At 43.5% G+C, this 16448-nt stretch overlaps 1 protein-coding gene across 1 annotated transcript; it reads left to right on the forward strand.

Moving 5' to 3' along the window:
• The first annotated feature begins 1102 nt into the window (after positions 1–1102).
• On the forward strand, positions 1103–13940 carry SPOP (speckle-type POZ protein). The gene is made up of 9 exons (XM_008946819.1): positions 1103–1180; positions 1505–1626; positions 3364–3515; positions 3597–3724; positions 7306–7483; positions 8182–8237; positions 8678–8800; positions 12340–12482; positions 13480–13940. Exons 1-9 carry the CDS (start codon positions 1103–1105, stop codon positions 13622–13624), a joined length of 1125 nt encoding a protein of 374 aa, XP_008945067.1. The 3' UTR covers positions 13625–13940.
• The last annotated feature ends 2508 nt before the right edge of the window (positions 13941–16448 follow it).

Below are 16448 nucleotides of genomic sequence, written 5' to 3' on the forward strand. Positions count from 1 at the left end.
TTTCTAAAATCCTTTCAAGCTGAAAACGAGCAGCAGTGGAGTTCTTGTGGTTCACTGGCTGTCCTGTGCAGTGAGAGGAAGGCAGATAAATACCACCTGCAAAACAAAGTGTATAGCAGAGGTTAAACTGGGAGGCCTGTGATGCTTTCATGTCTGCCAAAGTTATGAATCCTGCTTTCCCAGCTCATCTTTGAAGATGGATCTGCCTTAGGGATGGGGACTCAGGAGGCAGAGATGGGTTGATGATTCTATTTTGTTTTAAAAACTCCCTTCTGGAAAGCAGGTGCCTGGTTTTCAGTTGTGCCTGTGTAGGAATGTTGAGGTTTGTTGCAGGGGGGTTTGAGCCCCTGTGTTCTCTGCAGGTGACAGTTTGACTTGGCACTCAGAAGTTGGGAACTTCACTAACATAAAAAGACAATCAAAATTTCCCTCTGGCCTAAAGGATTTGAAATAGATAAATCATTCCCAGTACCTTCCCTGATAGGAAGACCTCAGGAGAAGGTTTAAGCTATGGGAAATTCTCCTGCTGATGTTACCAGTCACTCTGAACCAGGGGTTTGTGTTGCTGTTGAGTTTGGGTTGCATGTTCCTTCCTGTAGCTTTTTCAGGTTAAGAACTTCATCTGTCAGAGCTGATTTCTGGTAGTCTAAGACTCTTGTAATGAAAATAAGGAGTAAGTAGTGAGTGAAAATGGTGGCCTTAGGGTAAGGTAGTAAATCCCAAGTCAGGTGGGGAGTCTTATTTGAGTCATGAACCTCTTAAAGGAAGTGATATGCTAGGCTTCTTCCTCTGAGGAGCTGCATATTGAAAGAGTGAGTGGAGGTGGTATATCCGCTCTTCAGAAACATATGGGAACACTTGGAAATGTTGAAGTGTAACATCATATTTTGGGGGGGAGGGAGAGAGCATGATGACTTTCACTGGTGTCCCATGAGATTCAACAGCACTCCTGAAGGTTTCTTTCCCTTCGTTCTTAGTTTTGTGTTGTTTTTTTTTCCTCTTTTTGATTTTTTTCCCCTCTTTTTGTGGACTGACAGGGTGAAGATCCGTTATAAATTTCTTCTGCTGAGCTGTGGAATCCTGTTTAATCTCCAAACTGGCGATGTCAAGGGTGCCAAGTCCTCCTCCTCCGGCAGAAATGTCGAGTGGGCCTGTAGCAGAGAGCTGGTGCTACACCCAGGTGAGTCCACACACCCCTGAGATGCTCTTCATGCAGCACAGTCAGGACCTGTGGTAAGAAATTGATTCAAAACAAGTTCAGAGGCTGGGTTTGCAGGCAGCATCGGGTGAGCATTCAGCAAGGCAACAGCAGAATGTGGCCCTCAGCCCTTGGTGGAACTGTGGAGGGGGCAGTTAGAGAAGTTGGAGTGGTCCAGCTGCCACTGCCAGCCATTTCCAGACTCTTTGTCATGTGCTTGGGGTTTTTTTTTGTCACTTTTTGCCTTTTAAGATGACCAGGGTGAATGAGCATAACCTTAAACTGCCTATTATCCTCTGTTTTAAGATCAAAGTGGTGAAGTTTTCCTACATGTGGACCATAAACAACTTTAGCTTCTGCCGAGAAGAAATGGGTGAGGTCATCAAAAGCTCAACCTTTTCATCTGGAGCCAATGATAAACTCAAATGGTAAGAAATAACACAGAGAGGTTCACCCTGTTCATACAAGTGTCTGAAAGAAATTTGGCTTCATATTAAAAAAAAAAAATCCTTGTACTGCACACGGGTTCTTGCTGCCTTGGATGGCCATCCAGTGCAGAGGGAGAAGGTGCTGCTGCTTCAGCATGGTGTTTGGACACACAGAACAAATGTGAGGAGCTGGCAGATTGCAGCATTTCTCTGAGAATGGAAAAACTCAGACGTCATAGAAATCAGAGCTGGGAGGGAGACTACATCCTGCCTCGAAGCAGAGGTGTGCTGTGGAGGACTGTTAAAAGTCTTAAGTTGGGGTGTTTCTGGCTGATATTTATCTTAACAGTTCTTACAAGCTGATGAGAATCCACAGCCAGTGTCTTCAAGCTCTATTTCAGCCTCCCAGTTTCAGTCACTCCATATCCTGCAATTTCAGAGCATTGCTACTGTATTACCTTTCTTTTTCTGGCAGCTTTTTGTGAATTCAGAGACTTAACACTATTACTTCAGTCATCTCTGTCTTCTGTAACTCCTCCTGCCCAGGAGTTTCTGCTTCTTAAAGATAATTTTTTTCCCTTTTCCTTTCCTCGAAAACCTTTCTTATCTCCCCTGAGTTCTCAAGTGATTTCCAGTAACTCAGAGTGAACTTTGGACAGAATGTCTGTCTTGCCTTACTAGTAGATCCATGGACACCTGGTTTCTTATTTTATCCCTTGTTTCTGATGTAAAGTATTTTAGTATTTTTCTTGAAACCTCCTTAGTATAGATTGTGGCAAATCGGCCACTAAATTTAGTGTGTGGGAGATATGTGTCTTGCCTGACTAGTAGATCCATGGACACCTAGTTTCTTATTTTATCCCTTGTTCCTGATGTAAAGTATTTTAATATTTTTCTTGAAACCTCCTTAGTAAAGATTGTGGCAAACCAGCCACTAAATTTAGTGTGTGGGAGATACAATTTGTGTTCCCTTCCTTTGGGTGGCAGACCTGTGCTTCCTTGGACTGCTTTTGGTTATTAAATTACTTACCTTCAGAACCTTTGCTAGTCAGATCTCATTTTAATGTCTAGATCTGTCTGATTTTTTTTGTCCTTGTGTGTTTGAGCTGTTAGTCATTTGGCCTAGTTTTAGCTTCTTGTTAGACTCTGTGTCGAGTTTCAGGTCATGGAAGTGCTAATGAGTTACCCTCTTCCTGCACTATCTTTTTTTTCTTCACACAGGAGTAGTTTTCTCTATTTTGCCCTAGTATTATGTTTTTTAGAAACTATCAGCCTCCCATAAATCCATTTTTTCCTTTTGATTGCTTCCTGTGGAATTTTATCTACTATTTCTCTGGATTTGTTGCACTGGCTCAAATTTGTTGCCTCCGTTCTGCTATTTCTTTCACTTGCCTTTTGTAAAAGTTGACATCCAGGGTGCTCTTCACCTTTTCAGTTAAACTGTGCCCCCCTCCTCTTTTCCTCTGTGTTTTTTGTTGTTTGGTGGGGTGTTCTTGACAGGTTTGCCCCTAGTTACTGCCTGTATATTCTCCTCTTGTCACAGAGCGAGGCTGACTGTAACGCAGGGTTCCACTTTATTTACCTACCTATTATTTCCTTATGGTTCAGTGGCTGTGAAACAGGATTTGTTTGCTGTGTGCTTTATTGTGAAAATTCTACAATGCCCTTTCTTTGAAAGCTATGAATGACCTGCCAAAAACTGTTCCTGCCATCTCATTCAGATCCCTGCTCCTACAGGTGTTTGCGTGTGAACCCGAAAGGCTTGGATGAAGAAAGTAAAGATTATCTATCCCTCTATCTGCTGCTGGTGAGCTGTCCAAAAAGTGAAGTTCGAGCCAAGTTCAAATTCTCCATCCTGAATGCTAAAGGAGAAGAGACAAAAGCAATGGGTGAGTTAAAAACTCTTCCTCCCTGCTGGGGTCAGTTGTGCTGTTTGCTCGAGCTGGTGTTTGAAGCTCTGCATCTTTCAGAGAGCCAGCGAGCGTATCGATTTGTACAAGGCAAGGACTGGGGATTCAAAAAATTCATTAGAAGAGACTTTCTTTTGGATGAGGCCAATGGACTTCTTCCAGATGACAAACTCACTCTCTTCTGTGAGGTAAGTCCTGTGCTGCAGCCGTTCCATTAAAGGTAGATGTGACCTTATTTTTCATCGTTGCTTTTAAGGAGTCAGAGGTGTCAGGAGAAATGCTGGATGTTTGTGTGGCACTTAGATTTTATTTGAGCTGCTGGCTGGTGGCTTTTTCACTGCGTGATTCATCCCATTTCACTTCCATTTATTTTGTGTTACTCTTATATTTGTCTTTTACCTGTGATGATGATAGGAATTAAGCGTGTTTGATGATCATTTCACTTCTGCTTTAGTGTTATCATCCATCTGTTTGTGCTCCTTAATTTGGAACTCACTTGGGATAATAACCAACTGTAGCTCTGTAGTAGACCTATTACTTGCCTGCTGCATAAAGAAGAGTTCTCAGGATTTTCCTAAGTGTGCCTATACAATGAAAAGAAAAAACAATGAAAAAATGGAAAAAAAGAAATTTTATAGTAACCACAATTTTCTGTTTGTTGTGTCTTTTTCTACAACTGCCTACAAAATTATTATTTCACTATTACTGATTTCAGACAAAGATGCAGACAGTTCTTTCTAAAACCAGAGATTTCAGTTTAGAAACCTTAATAAACAAATCTAAATTCTGTAATTCAGTGTCTTCAGAGCTTCTGCTGTCTTATTTCCATTGTGTTTTTAGCTTCAGAATCCCTCCTGTAGCTGTGACTTCTGCCAGAAGTCAGGTAGAACAACTTGTTCTCTTTGGATCTCCTGCAGTGTTTTTTATGGGAATCTTTTCTTTTGCTGTGTTTTCTTTCAGGAGTGAAAGAAATGCATCAGTTGGAGTTGTTGACAGCTGAGGTTTTGGGGGTGGTTTTTGCAGTTTTGTTTGGCCACCCTAAGCACACACATGTTTAAATTAACAAACATCTCCTAACAGATGTGTATCCAATAAATTATTGCTGTCCTGGAGGGGGCCCTTCCTTGAACACCCGTAGCAGTGTGGGAGGAAAAGGGGACAGTGTCTTGGATGACACCTCTGTAGGTCTGGCAATTACTCTTTCTCTCCTGGTAAAAGAGCCAAAAAAACTTAAAATTGTGAAGTGAAACTCAAAAATTAATGTCTGAGAAGGGGATTTGTGAGGTGTGATGTAGATAAACCTGAAGTCCACCACCAGTCTTGGCAACTGACACTAACTTAAGGCACTCCACTCCACTGAATTGCTCCCCTCCAAAGCTTCATCAGGGATTTTGTTTGTTCTGGATGAAGAGAAAACTTGCTGCTGGCTTCACCTAGCTGTGGCATCTTCTGTTTTCTCTTTCATTTTGTTCTGCACTCCAGCATGTCAGGAGTGCTAAGTTTAGTGATAGCAGAAGGGAAGGTTTTGCTTTCTGGAAACAGTTTGGTGAGAACTCTCAACAGCTTGGGTTTGCTGGGGCTTTTTTTTTCCCCCCTCCTTTTTCCTGTCTTTCTTTTTCTTCCCTGAGCTTGTCCATCTCTCAGCACATGAACTGCCCTACTCTCCTAATGCTTCCCTGCTGGCCATGGGTGCCAAGTGATGCTGTTCACATCTGTACTTCCAGCAAGCATGTCCTGTAGGTAGAAACTCTTCAGGACTTGACAATACTAGATGTTGAGCTGCTTGTTATGTGGGGATATATTGGAGTTTCCTGTAGACCAAAAGGTTGCTGAGTATCTCTGCTGCACCTTCTTGTGTTAGTAAAGTTAAAAGGAAAAAGCCTTTGGCTTTCAGCTCATGTCCAGTGCAGGGAGACACATAATGTCTTGCTGAAAATGCTGTTAAGGCAGAGAACGATGTTCCTTGTCAAGCATTTCAAACCTGACCTCATTTAGTTGTCAGTTTGGGGATTTTTCAACCTCTGTTTTGCAGGTGGGATTCGTTGTTCACATCCCAGCTGCGTTACATTTTTGCTGTTTGAATTATATTCCAACATCTTAGGTAAATGCCATTCTGGTAAAGCTCCAAGAAGAACAGTGTTTCCAAAGTTCTATGAATAGCTCTCTCCTGTGCTGGGTAGCATTGGTTCCCTTGCTAGGATGTTGGAAATAGTTTAAGCAAAACCTCTTCTCTATTTTGACCTCCAAGGCTGGTCAACACTTGGAGCCTACCAGTCAAAGCTCCTCTGAATCTCCATGTGATAGATTCTCATGCAAATAACTGACTTCCTGTCATACACAGAGACAATTTATTGATTGATTTAAGATCCAGTTCACAAGTCTCTTTTGGCTGATCTGTAATCAGTGTTTGGACTCCAGCAAGGGATCTACATCTTAGAATTCCTTTGGAATGAATCTGAGTTTTCATCCATCCTCGAGTCCATGTTGCTGGTCTGCATATCACAGGGCAAAAAGGTGATGTGGCTGTCAAATGATGAAGAATATTTGCTTCCTCACGTTTGCTCTGGCTGATCATTAGTGTGCTCAGGCAAGCAACATCTGTTATTTGTTTGATTTTGAGTGTTTTATAGTTTATACAAGATGTGGCTGCCATCAGAAACCCACTGGAGGTTTCTCAAGAGTCAGGGTATGTGCTGTCAGCAGAGTTTTTATTCCTTAGGAGATGCTTTTGTCATCTCTCTCCCTTCATAATTTCCTTCTCCTTTTACATAACTGTGAAATTTCCTTTGCTGCCCATTGTTCTTTGGCCACTGGTTATTAATAGAACTAGAATTTAACTCAAACTTGACAGCAAATCCAGGAAATGGTCTCATGGCTGCTTGCCTGTCAATCACCTTCTTCATTCTTTGTTATAGTGGGGTGGCATTAGTCACTCTGATCTTTTCTAATTGGAGCCTGCTGTAGAAGGCATCTGATTTACTGTGCATTTCACAGCCCTGGTTTGGTGCTGAACAGGTGCAGAATGGTTCCCTTTGTGGAGGTTTTTCATCAGCCAGTGTGGCTACCTATGGCTCCTGCCTACCCAGGTGATAAGACATCTACCTGCCCTCCCCAAATCTTCCTTATCACTTGACATAAAGCTGCTTTTCTTAGACTTACTGCTCAAGGTTTTTTTTTCTTTTTCACATTTTATTTTATAATGTGCTGGAAGTGTTGAACTCTCAAAGAAATGTCACACCAGAAGCAGCAAGACATCTGGGGGTCAGACTCTGCTCTTGCCTGCACGTGTGGATGCAGTGCTTGGTTATAGAAGCTCTTTGTGCACTTCATTTTCATTTGTCCTCTTCTCTGTATTGCATTATTGATTGGGGAGGGTTTCAGAGTGTTGATAGAAGGAAAAAAACCAGGTCAGGTATGATGTCTGTAAAAGCAGAAAAATAAGGGTCAACTTCCTTAGGAAAACATCTGATAAAGTTAGGATTAAATGGCATACAAGTGCTGTTAATTTGGGGTTGAGAAGCAGATCTGCTGGTGTGATTTAGGACTTGGGATGGCCACTGGAGAGCAGGGAAGAGACTTTGGGCATTGCAGCAAGGATGCTTTAAGAACGGAGAAGATCACACAGTGATTCTCCTCGAGAGCTGGGGGGGTTGCTTTGCATTTCCCCTCACCTACCCTGGAAATAAAAACTCCCTGTAGCAACATCACTGGTTTTAAGTGTTTTTTTTAAAAAAAATTTGGGGTTGTTTGCTTTCTTTTTCCCCTGCAGGTGAGTGTGGTGCAGGACTCAGTCAATATCTCCGGGCAGAACACCATGAACATGGTGAAGGTGCCAGAGTGCCGCTTGGCAGATGAGCTGGGAGGACTCTGGGAGAACTCGCGCTTCACGGACTGCTGTCTGTGCGTGGCAGGCCAGGAGTTCAAGGCTCACAAAGCCATTCTGGCAGGTCGGTATTGAGTTGGATGGGCCTTAGGAGACACCCACACCATGGCAAGTGCCCTTCTTGGAGTTCCTTTGGCTTTTAAAGGAGGCGTCTGCAGCTGTTTTAACTGTGGAGCTGTAGTAGAGGAGTGGGTTTGTGAACTGCTACAAGGAGGGGAGATACCTGCTCTGGTTTTAATTGCCTCTCTCCTGCCATGGTGAGGATGGTGGGAGGAATATGGGATCTTTCGTGGCTATAAAGTGTTCCTAAAGCATTTGTAAGGAGAAGTTAGCACTTTTCCAGAGGAATACTTTCTTGTAAAGCCAAGGAACATACCTCACCACCCCTGTCCTCCTCAGCCTCGACTGAAAGGGCGTTATGAATTCTCCCATACCCAGTCTGAAGCTCCGTGGGCCACACTGTGCCTGTACCTTACTAGTGCTACCCAGTTCACCCGCTCTGCTGCAGGAGAGCTTCTCCTGCGTTAAGCAGCAGGACAACATTGAGGTGTTTTGAACGGGCATTATGAATTCTCCCATGCCCAGTCTGAAGCTACGTGGGCCTGTACCTTACTAGTGACACCCAGTTCACCTCTCTGCAGCAGGAGAGCTTCTCCTGTATTAAGCAGCAGGACAACATTGAGGTGTTGTTGGGCTGCACTTGGCTCCTGCTGAGGAGTTCCAGAGCTTCCTAACTGTGTTTTGTTTTCCCCACTGCCGTAGCGCGTTCCCCGGTTTTCAGCGCCATGTTCGAGCACGAGATGGAAGAGAGCAAGAAGGTAAGTTCTGCAGGAGGACAAACTCCTCCAGCTAGGCCAGTAGCTCTCCAGTCATCTCTTAGCCTCTCTGGTCAGCTGATTTTCATAGGTAGTGTTTGTGACTGTTGTCACCTTTTAACTGTTTTTCTCACATTAGATGCAGGTCTCTGCTTCAGCTGTCCTGAGGGGAGGAAGAAAGGGATCAAGGAGGCAATTGTTACCTTTGTTACTCTTGGGGAAAGAGGAGAAGTAGAGAATGTGGAACACAACTTTAGAATTTTTCTTACTCCATCCACATCTTTTTCTTTCCTTTTATTTTTTTTTCTTTTTTTTTTTTTTTTGCAAGTAGTACACATTCTAAATAGTTTATAGCTAATTTCTGAACACTGAGAGAGCTTGGGTAGACTGAAGCCTTTTAGCCTCCTGTCAGGATCTTAATAAGCTTCATTTTTCCGATACAGAATCGGGTTGAAATCAATGATGTGGAGCCTGAAGTATTTAAGGAAATGATGTGCTTTATTTACACGGGGAAGGCACCCAATCTTGACAAAATGGCTGATGACTTGCTGGCAGCTGCTGACAAGGTACAGTTGGGATTTAGGGGGTGTTCAGAGAACCAGGAATGACATGTGCCTTGCTTTGCTCCTCGGAGACCACTGCAGTAAGAGTTCCATGTGATCATTGTGCTTGGGCAGTTTCTTTGGATTGGTTGTGGCTTAAGAGGTAAACCTGGGTGTAGTATAAGGTAGGATAAACATATAAGATACCTATAGCTGTGTAGATCCATATCTCAACCTATACCAATCAGCAGTTTCTGTCTCTACTGCTCTTTTTTAAGCATTTTCTGGAGATTTCAGAGGACGTCTCTATTCAGCATGATGTAGAGTAAGAGCTGGAAGAAAATTTCCAGGTGGACCTGGCGTTACTTTTTTTAGTGTGATTATTACCCAGTCTCAAAAGTAGTGTTCTGTTTCAGCAAGCAGGGCCTGCTTCTCCTTCTGCTCTGGCTGGTCTCAGCAGCTTCAAGAGATGCTCTGGAGTGATGGATAGCCAAGGGTGGTTTATTTTCTTTTCACAGTGGCAGTCCCCGCTGTTTATGGAGAGAAGGGGTGCACTGGAGGAAGCCCTGTTGCCTAACCAGTCTGTGGTTTTGCAGGGTCCTTGCCAGGGGGGTGTCTGGAATGGTCTGACTGGAAGGCTGCTGGTAGTCCCCGTGTAGCAGGCGCAGTGCTGTGGCCTTGCCAGCCAGGCAGCCACTGCCTCCTTCCCTTTGCAGCACCAAGGACAGAAGAGAGTGCTCTGCACCACTGAAAATTCGTAATATATAACCAAAATTGTATTTCCTTTTTCTTTTTTTTCCTTTTTTTTTTTTTTTCTCTTAAAAGTGAACTTAGTGCTGGTGAAAGATGCCAGTTTGACAGCACTGGAGACTAAAGTCCTGAATTTATCCATCGAACAGGTTCAGCACGGGTAGCAGCAGTGCAAGATTCTCCACACTGCCCTGCCAATGTGCCTCAACTCTGACCTGGAGGGAGCACCTCTAGGGGTGAGACCGTAGTTCAGTCTCCATGCTTCTTCAGTCCTTGGATTCTCTTGTGGGTGCCAGTTAGGGTGGTGGATTTTAAGATGTGGATGCATGTTAACCTTGTTCCACGCAACCACCACCATCAAATTCCCTGTCACTGCTGACCTGGGCTTCATCAAAACTGCTGATTTTAGAGGTGAAATGCTCCATATGCCATTGTTAGGCCACTGCGACTAGAATTCAAGTGGGGAAATAGTGCAAGGAGCTTCTTGGCCTGATTATAATCATTGCCACATATTTTATTCAATATTTAAAGAGTATTGATTGAATGCTCACATACCATCTTTAACTGAGACAAGTGTAAGTAAGAAGCAGTACATTAAGGACAGAGTAGACTTTAACTTTGAGTTTCCTGGCTTTTAATGTAGGTTTTTCTCCTTTTAAGCTCATTGTGTTTGAAACAAATAAAAAAAAAACCTTCCGTGAAAGCACATAAAACATTTAATATTTACTCAGGAGACTGAAACAGCTTCTTCTGAGTTCCTCCTGTCTCTTGGGGAAAATATGTAATTAGACCAAACCCAAAACAAAGCACGTCTTCTCAACCCAGGAGATACTATTTCAGCCTCTTGGGTAAGGATGCTATTAGGTAAGGGTGTTGGGGTTTTTTTTTTTTTTTTAAAGTGTAATTAAGAAAGGGGGGAAGGGGAAATTTTGGTACCTGAGAGACCAGAATGGCTACTTTTGCCCAACTATGTAATTAGAAGCTGAGCTATTTGTAGTGAAAATCGAAGTCAAAACTGTACACGCATGGAGGGGAATATTCAATTTACAAAAGGACTCATTTTAAGCTTCATTTGCTGCATTTTAAGCTCCTGACAGACAATAATACAAACTAATGGCTCGCCCCTTGTTTGAAACTGGTTTAGTTATTGATACAGATTAAACAAGTAAATTTGATTTGCCTTCTCAGATGTTCTGGTGGGAGAAAACTGTCTTGGTTATGAGCTGCCTCAGTTGAAGTAATTACTACCGAGTCTTAAGTGAAAAAATGGGTTTATAATCTAAAATCATTCACTTAAATTTAATCACAATGAGATGAAAATCTCAATCAGAATAGAAAGTCAATTTATAGTAATAGTGCTTATAAGGGAAGCACTCCTGTCATCATGCAAATGAGCTTGTTACCAGCTCTCTGTTGAGGTTGACAGAGCTGGCCTCACATGCTGAAGAACTTGTACTCCAGGTCATCCAAAAAAGCCTTATAAACAATATGAAGGATACTCTCAAGTGCAGTTATCTGTCAGATTAAAAAAAAAAATCAACAATCTGAAAAGATTTTCTTTTTTTTTTATTTTAAAGAAATGTTAATTTGAAGTCATAACATTGAGGAGACTTCACTGTGTTTAATCTTTAGGACAATTTATGTAGTGCTGATGTTATTACTCGTGTAATAACTGCATTAGCATCGACTCCTAATCCCTTTGAAATGTAATCATGGGATCTGGAATATTCAGAACTACTCAGAAGTACTCAGTTTGTTTCACCCAAACAGCTGCCAACCCCATAATCAGACCACACATACCAAGGTTTTCAGAAGTATCCCAGCCTCACAGTTCCCACCTATGATATGGCAGAGTGAGGATTGGAGTTGGGGCTTCATTTATTGATAACAAGCAACTTGGAATTTCCCAAGTCTTGACCTTTTTGAGGTCTGCCCAACACCACTGTGTTGCTTTTGAAAATCTTGGCTGTGTCTACATGTCCTGATGTGCTGCAGAAAGCAGAGTGTGTCACTTATTAGGCAGCACTTTTCTAAGCACATCCTTTGAATTTGGCAAACCATGGACATGGCCCAGCCCTGTGGATCTTAACAATGTTGGGGCAAATGCACAACTGAATGGTAAAAACTCTTAGATTGAGGATGTGAAGGTAGAACAGAGCTTTTGCCAGGGCATTACAGACAGGCTGTGATGTTTTGTTTCCAGCTGGATAGCCACAAGAACTCAGGGGTGTTTAACATTCTAGTATTAAACTAGTAGGATATATTTGAGCAAGGCTGATAATAAGGTGCAGGTCATTAATGGCAAAGAAAGTGAGTGAGAACTGCCTGAACATCCCTGGAACACCTATGGAGCATTCACTGCTAGGTAGGTCTTCCCCCTGAACCCTGCTGGTGCTGTCATGCAGGAACAGAGGAAGGATAAAGATTTGCCTGTAGCATCCTGTGCCGTGGAGTAACTGAGGTAGTAATTATGGCAGGTGACCTGAAATTCTCATTCCAAAGCATGAACACAGCACCAGTAAACCTGTAACACCAGAAGGCCGGGATGAGAGTTCTGGTGGGTATGTTTCCTCTCCATTGCTTTCCTCAGGGTGGGCACATCATGATTCTTCTCTTTTATTTTTAATTATTTTATTTATTTTTTTTGGCTGGTCACTTCTCGTTTGCGTACATTCAGGCGCAGAGCAAAGAGATCTGTTGAGCATAGGAGAGTAGTTTGTTACTGTGGAGTGAAGGAGCACAAGTGAGGCTTCACATGAGGCCTGGTGAGGGGTTTTCTCCTTTCTCACCCTGCCCTGGCTTGTCTCTTGCAGTATGCCCTGGAGAGGCTGAAGGTGATGTGTGAGGACGCCCTGTGCAGTAACCTCTCTGTGGAGAATGCAGCTGAGATCCTCATCCTAGCTGACCTACATAGTGCTGATCAACTGAAAACTCAAGCAGTGGACTTCATTAACTAGTGAGTTTCCTTTTGTTCCAGGATGCAACAGATCTAGAGGAAAGTGTTTATTAGCAACAGGGCTCACAGCTTGTGAACTGCCACATGCAGGCAAGATTCTTGTCTGTTAGTTTTCTTTTTTTTGGTTCACCTGTTGTGATCCTTCAATTGTCTGGCATCCCAGAAGTGGCATTGCCCTGAGGGCAGATGACTCTTGTCCTCCAGGGACTCTTCAGAGTCTCTGTGAGCTACTCTGAATCTCTTCCTAAGATCAAGAACTTTTAGGTAGCAGAGTATCAGGTGCTCCCTGATATTGAGGGGCTATTGGCAACCTGTAACAGACCTTTCAGTGGTTGTAAAATGTCTACCAACTGCTTTGATGTCTGGAAACATTTTTAGCCCTATTTGTCAGTTAATACAGTTTTTCTCAATACTTTCTATATTGATTTAAAATACATCTGCTCTGAGGAGTCAGTGTAGATGAGCATTGTGTCCTGTTCTCCACTTGGGAACTTGTTTGAGCTTTTCACCCTGACAGGAGGCTGGAGCCAGGTGCCAGTCAGTCTCTTCTCCCACAGAACAAGTGGTGGGACAAGAGGAAACTGCCTTAAGTTGTGCCAGGGGAGGTTTAGTTTGAACATTAGGAAAAATTTCTTCCCTGAAAAGCCTGTAAAGCTCTGGCTGCCCATGGCCGTGGTGAGTCTGCATCCCCAGAGAGGTTTAAAAACCATGGAGATGTGGTGCTGAAGGCCGTGGTTTAGTGTCAGGTTAATGGTTGGACCTTTTAAAGGTCTTTTCCAGCTGAAATAATTCTATGGTTCTATCATACTCAAGTTGAAGGACTATTTAACATACAGTTGTGCCAGCAGAGCCAAGATCTTGGTGAAATACATCTAACATACACCCTAAAAGAGTACGCTAAAAATATCAGGTTTCTCAGGCGTACGGAAAGAATCTATTTACTTCATCCTTTTCCTCCTCAGTTGATAACTTCAGTTTGATTCTCTCTTGTTTCTAGTCACGCTTCTGACGTCATGGAGACCTCAGGCTGGAAGTCCATGGTAGTGTCACACCCCCATTTGGTGGCCGAGGCGTATCGCTCCTTGGCCTCTGCACAGTGTCCCTTTCTGGGACCCCCACGGAAGCGACTGAAGCAATCCTAAAATCTTCTCACAGCACCCCATGTTTTTCTGGAAGCAGCATCACCTGTTGCTGCCCTAACCTTGACCACCAGGTAGACAGCGAAATCTGTGGAGCTTTTACTCTGTTGTTGGGGGGAAGAGACTGCTTCGTGACACCCAGACTTTTTCAAACAGCACCAAGTAACTTGGGGAGAGGGGGGAGGGTGGGCCTGGGGCTCTGGGGCTGTTCAACCTAACAAATCCCTGTCGCTGCATCGTCTGTGTGTTCCCTTCGACTTGGCTGAGTCCAAAATTAAGTCCAGGGTTGGGTTTAGGCCCCGACCCGAGTCGGGGTAACCCAGGAGTGGTACTGGGGCAAACGACTCTGCGTCTGGCAGCACAGAACAAACCGTCAGATGCCTGGAGCAAAGAGGACATTTTGAGCTTTGGAGAGCCTTGGAGGGTTCAAAAGAATTTCCAGTGAGGTTTGGAAAAAGGAAAAGTACCCGATGGGAGCTCCAGTAGTATTTATATCAAAAAAAAAAAAGAGAATTTTAAATCCTTCCAGCTGAGCTAAAAACTGGACGTTTGTGTAACTCCTTATCGCCATCCAGCAACAAGAAGATCAGTTTCTCTGTTAGTAGCACTTGTATGTTAATTGAAGCAAAAAAAAAAAAAAAAAAAGGAGGAAAAACAACAAAAAAAGAACCCCCCACCTTTTCTGAAATGACAGGTTGAAGTGAAAGGGGCCAGTGAAAGGCTGTGTGTGTTCTGGAGGGTGTGAAGAGGCTGGAGGCAGCCTTTGGCAAGTCTCGGTTGGTTTGGAAAGGAGGAGAAACTCCTTGATGTGGAGAGCGTGCTGTCTGACAAGAGCAACGGTTTACTGTTTTTAGATATTGTGGGAAATGTTTTTTGGCATTTTTCCCTGCTTTATTTCCCTTCCTCCTCCCCCTTTTTTTTTTTTTTTTTTAAGAAAAAAGAAAAAAAAAGATAAAAAAAGTCAAAGAGAAATTTTATTGTCGATGAACGCTGCGTCAAAAGTCCCTGTCCTGAGTTGCTAAATGATTCTTAACAACTGTTTGTACCTGACTTGCTGACTGTGTAGGAGCCAGTCCTGTTCCTTTCTATTAGTCACTCTTCTTACAGGGAGAAGGAGTTTCAAAATAGCTGGTAACGTTTTTGTTTTTGTTTTTGTTTTTTCTTTTGGAAAATATAAATAATTACTATTTTGTACTGTGTGGTATCTGTTGTCTTTTTTTTTTTTCTTTTTGGTTTCATTTGTCTGAAGGCTTTAAAGTCAGCTCCCAGAAGGTTTGGTTTCAAGTCTGCCACGTCCTGACAGTCACATGCTGTTCCTGGAGCTTGGGTGGGATTTATTGAGGAATGTTGCACAGAAAATCATGATACAAACCTGTGATATTTGCTATTTCCCATATAGTGTCAAAACACCAGGGCCTTGCTTTTAACAACAGCTCTGTGAAGCCAACCCCTGGTCCTTCCTTTTATCTGTACCTGTTCAGCCTCGGGGATGGAGAGCAGCCTGAGCCACCCTCTGTTTGGTAACATTTAGGTGCAAGGCAGGATGTCTGAGTAGGATCAACACCATCCATTTCTGTCATCATTAGCCCAAATCTCCGGGGAGGTTAGATTGAAATCCGCCGTGCCAGGGCAGTGCCAAATTGATCTGACCTTAAGCTGGTCAGGTAGGGCATGTAATGGATTACAGGGAATAACTCTGTTTTGTCTAGAAAACAGATGAGGTATCTGCTGGCTCTCATCTCTCATTCCATTCCCATACGTTCTCTCACAGCCTCTCGTCCCCCCTGGGAAGGAGAATTCCGTTTGTAGGCTCGTGCATTTAATCTGGCTGCTGTTTTTATCAGGAGGTGACTCACGAGGGGGTCCCTGCCCCTTTTTGTGTTCCCCCACCGAGGCTCTCGGCGTAACCACACGACTCTCTGTATCCTAGAACCCTCTGGGTGCCTCACAGATCCCCACGGTGCATCCACTGCTTGAACACCTCTAATTCCCTTTCTATTGGATTTAGAGTGCGTTCCCTTTTAGGTGAGCAAAGCATTTAGTCCTAACAAGATTCTCCCCACTTCTCTGTCAGGACTCAAACTCAGCGTTTCTAGCTTTTAATTGCATCCAGGCATGAAAAGTTCATTGCCAGGTAATGGCAGAAGTTGCCTGCGTGGCACAGAGATGTCTAATTACCCTGTGGGGACTGCATTGTTTACTGAAATGCTCAAACCTGAACCAGCCCTTTTCTCCTCCTCGTGTTGGAGGGACCAACTGTTGGAGGAGTGTCCTGGGCTTGGCCTTGCCCTGCCTAGAAGAAAGAAACGGGTGTTGCTGTTGCCTCTCCTTTGATTTTGGGGAGGTGTTTACAGGGAAGCAGCACGGATTTGGCAGCTCGTTCCCTGGAGGATGGGGAGATACCTGCAGGAGAAGAACCTGGGCAGGGGCTTGTCTGTCCCAGGCCTCCCTGCGGAGCCAGGGGCAGCTGCAGGGTCATGGGAGGTCTGAAGTGACATCCGTGAAGGAGGCGACTCCATCAGATTGTTCCAGTTGCAGGTGAATTAATGATTTATTTGTCAACTCGGACTTTTTTTGTTGTTTGTTTTTTTATTGTCAATGATACAGCTGAAGCCATCTGGTTATAACAACATCAGAGCTAGAGCATACTGTTCATAAACCTCCCACTGACACCCTCCCCTCCCCAGATCTGAAATGTAATTCAAGTTCACTCACAATCTGTGGCATGTGTTGTTACTGCAGAGCTGTCCATGCCAGTTGAACAGTTGGAGAGTTGAATTCCACAAGGAGATGGCATATTTATCAAAACAATATCTCAGAGAGACAT

Source organism: Merops nubicus, unplaced genomic scaffold, assembly GCF_000691845.1.
Source record: "Merops nubicus isolate BGI_N331 unplaced genomic scaffold, ASM69184v1 scaffold7419, whole genome shotgun sequence".
Lineage (NCBI taxonomy): Eukaryota > Metazoa > Chordata > Aves > Coraciiformes > Meropidae > Merops > Merops nubicus.

Coding starts and splice junctions, on each gene's coding strand:
- SPOP (XM_008946819.1), top strand. CDS start 1,103: ATGTCAAGGGTGCCAAGTCCTCCTCCTCCGGCAGAAATGTCGAGTGGG. Junction 3,725..7,305: donor AACTCACTCTCTTCTGTGAG/GTAAGTCCTGTG, acceptor TTTCCCCTGCAG/GTGAGTGTGGTGCAGGACTC. Junction 7,484..8,181: donor TCACAAAGCCATTCTGGCAG/GTCGGTATTGAG, acceptor CCACTGCCGTAG/CGCGTTCCCCGGTTTTCAGC.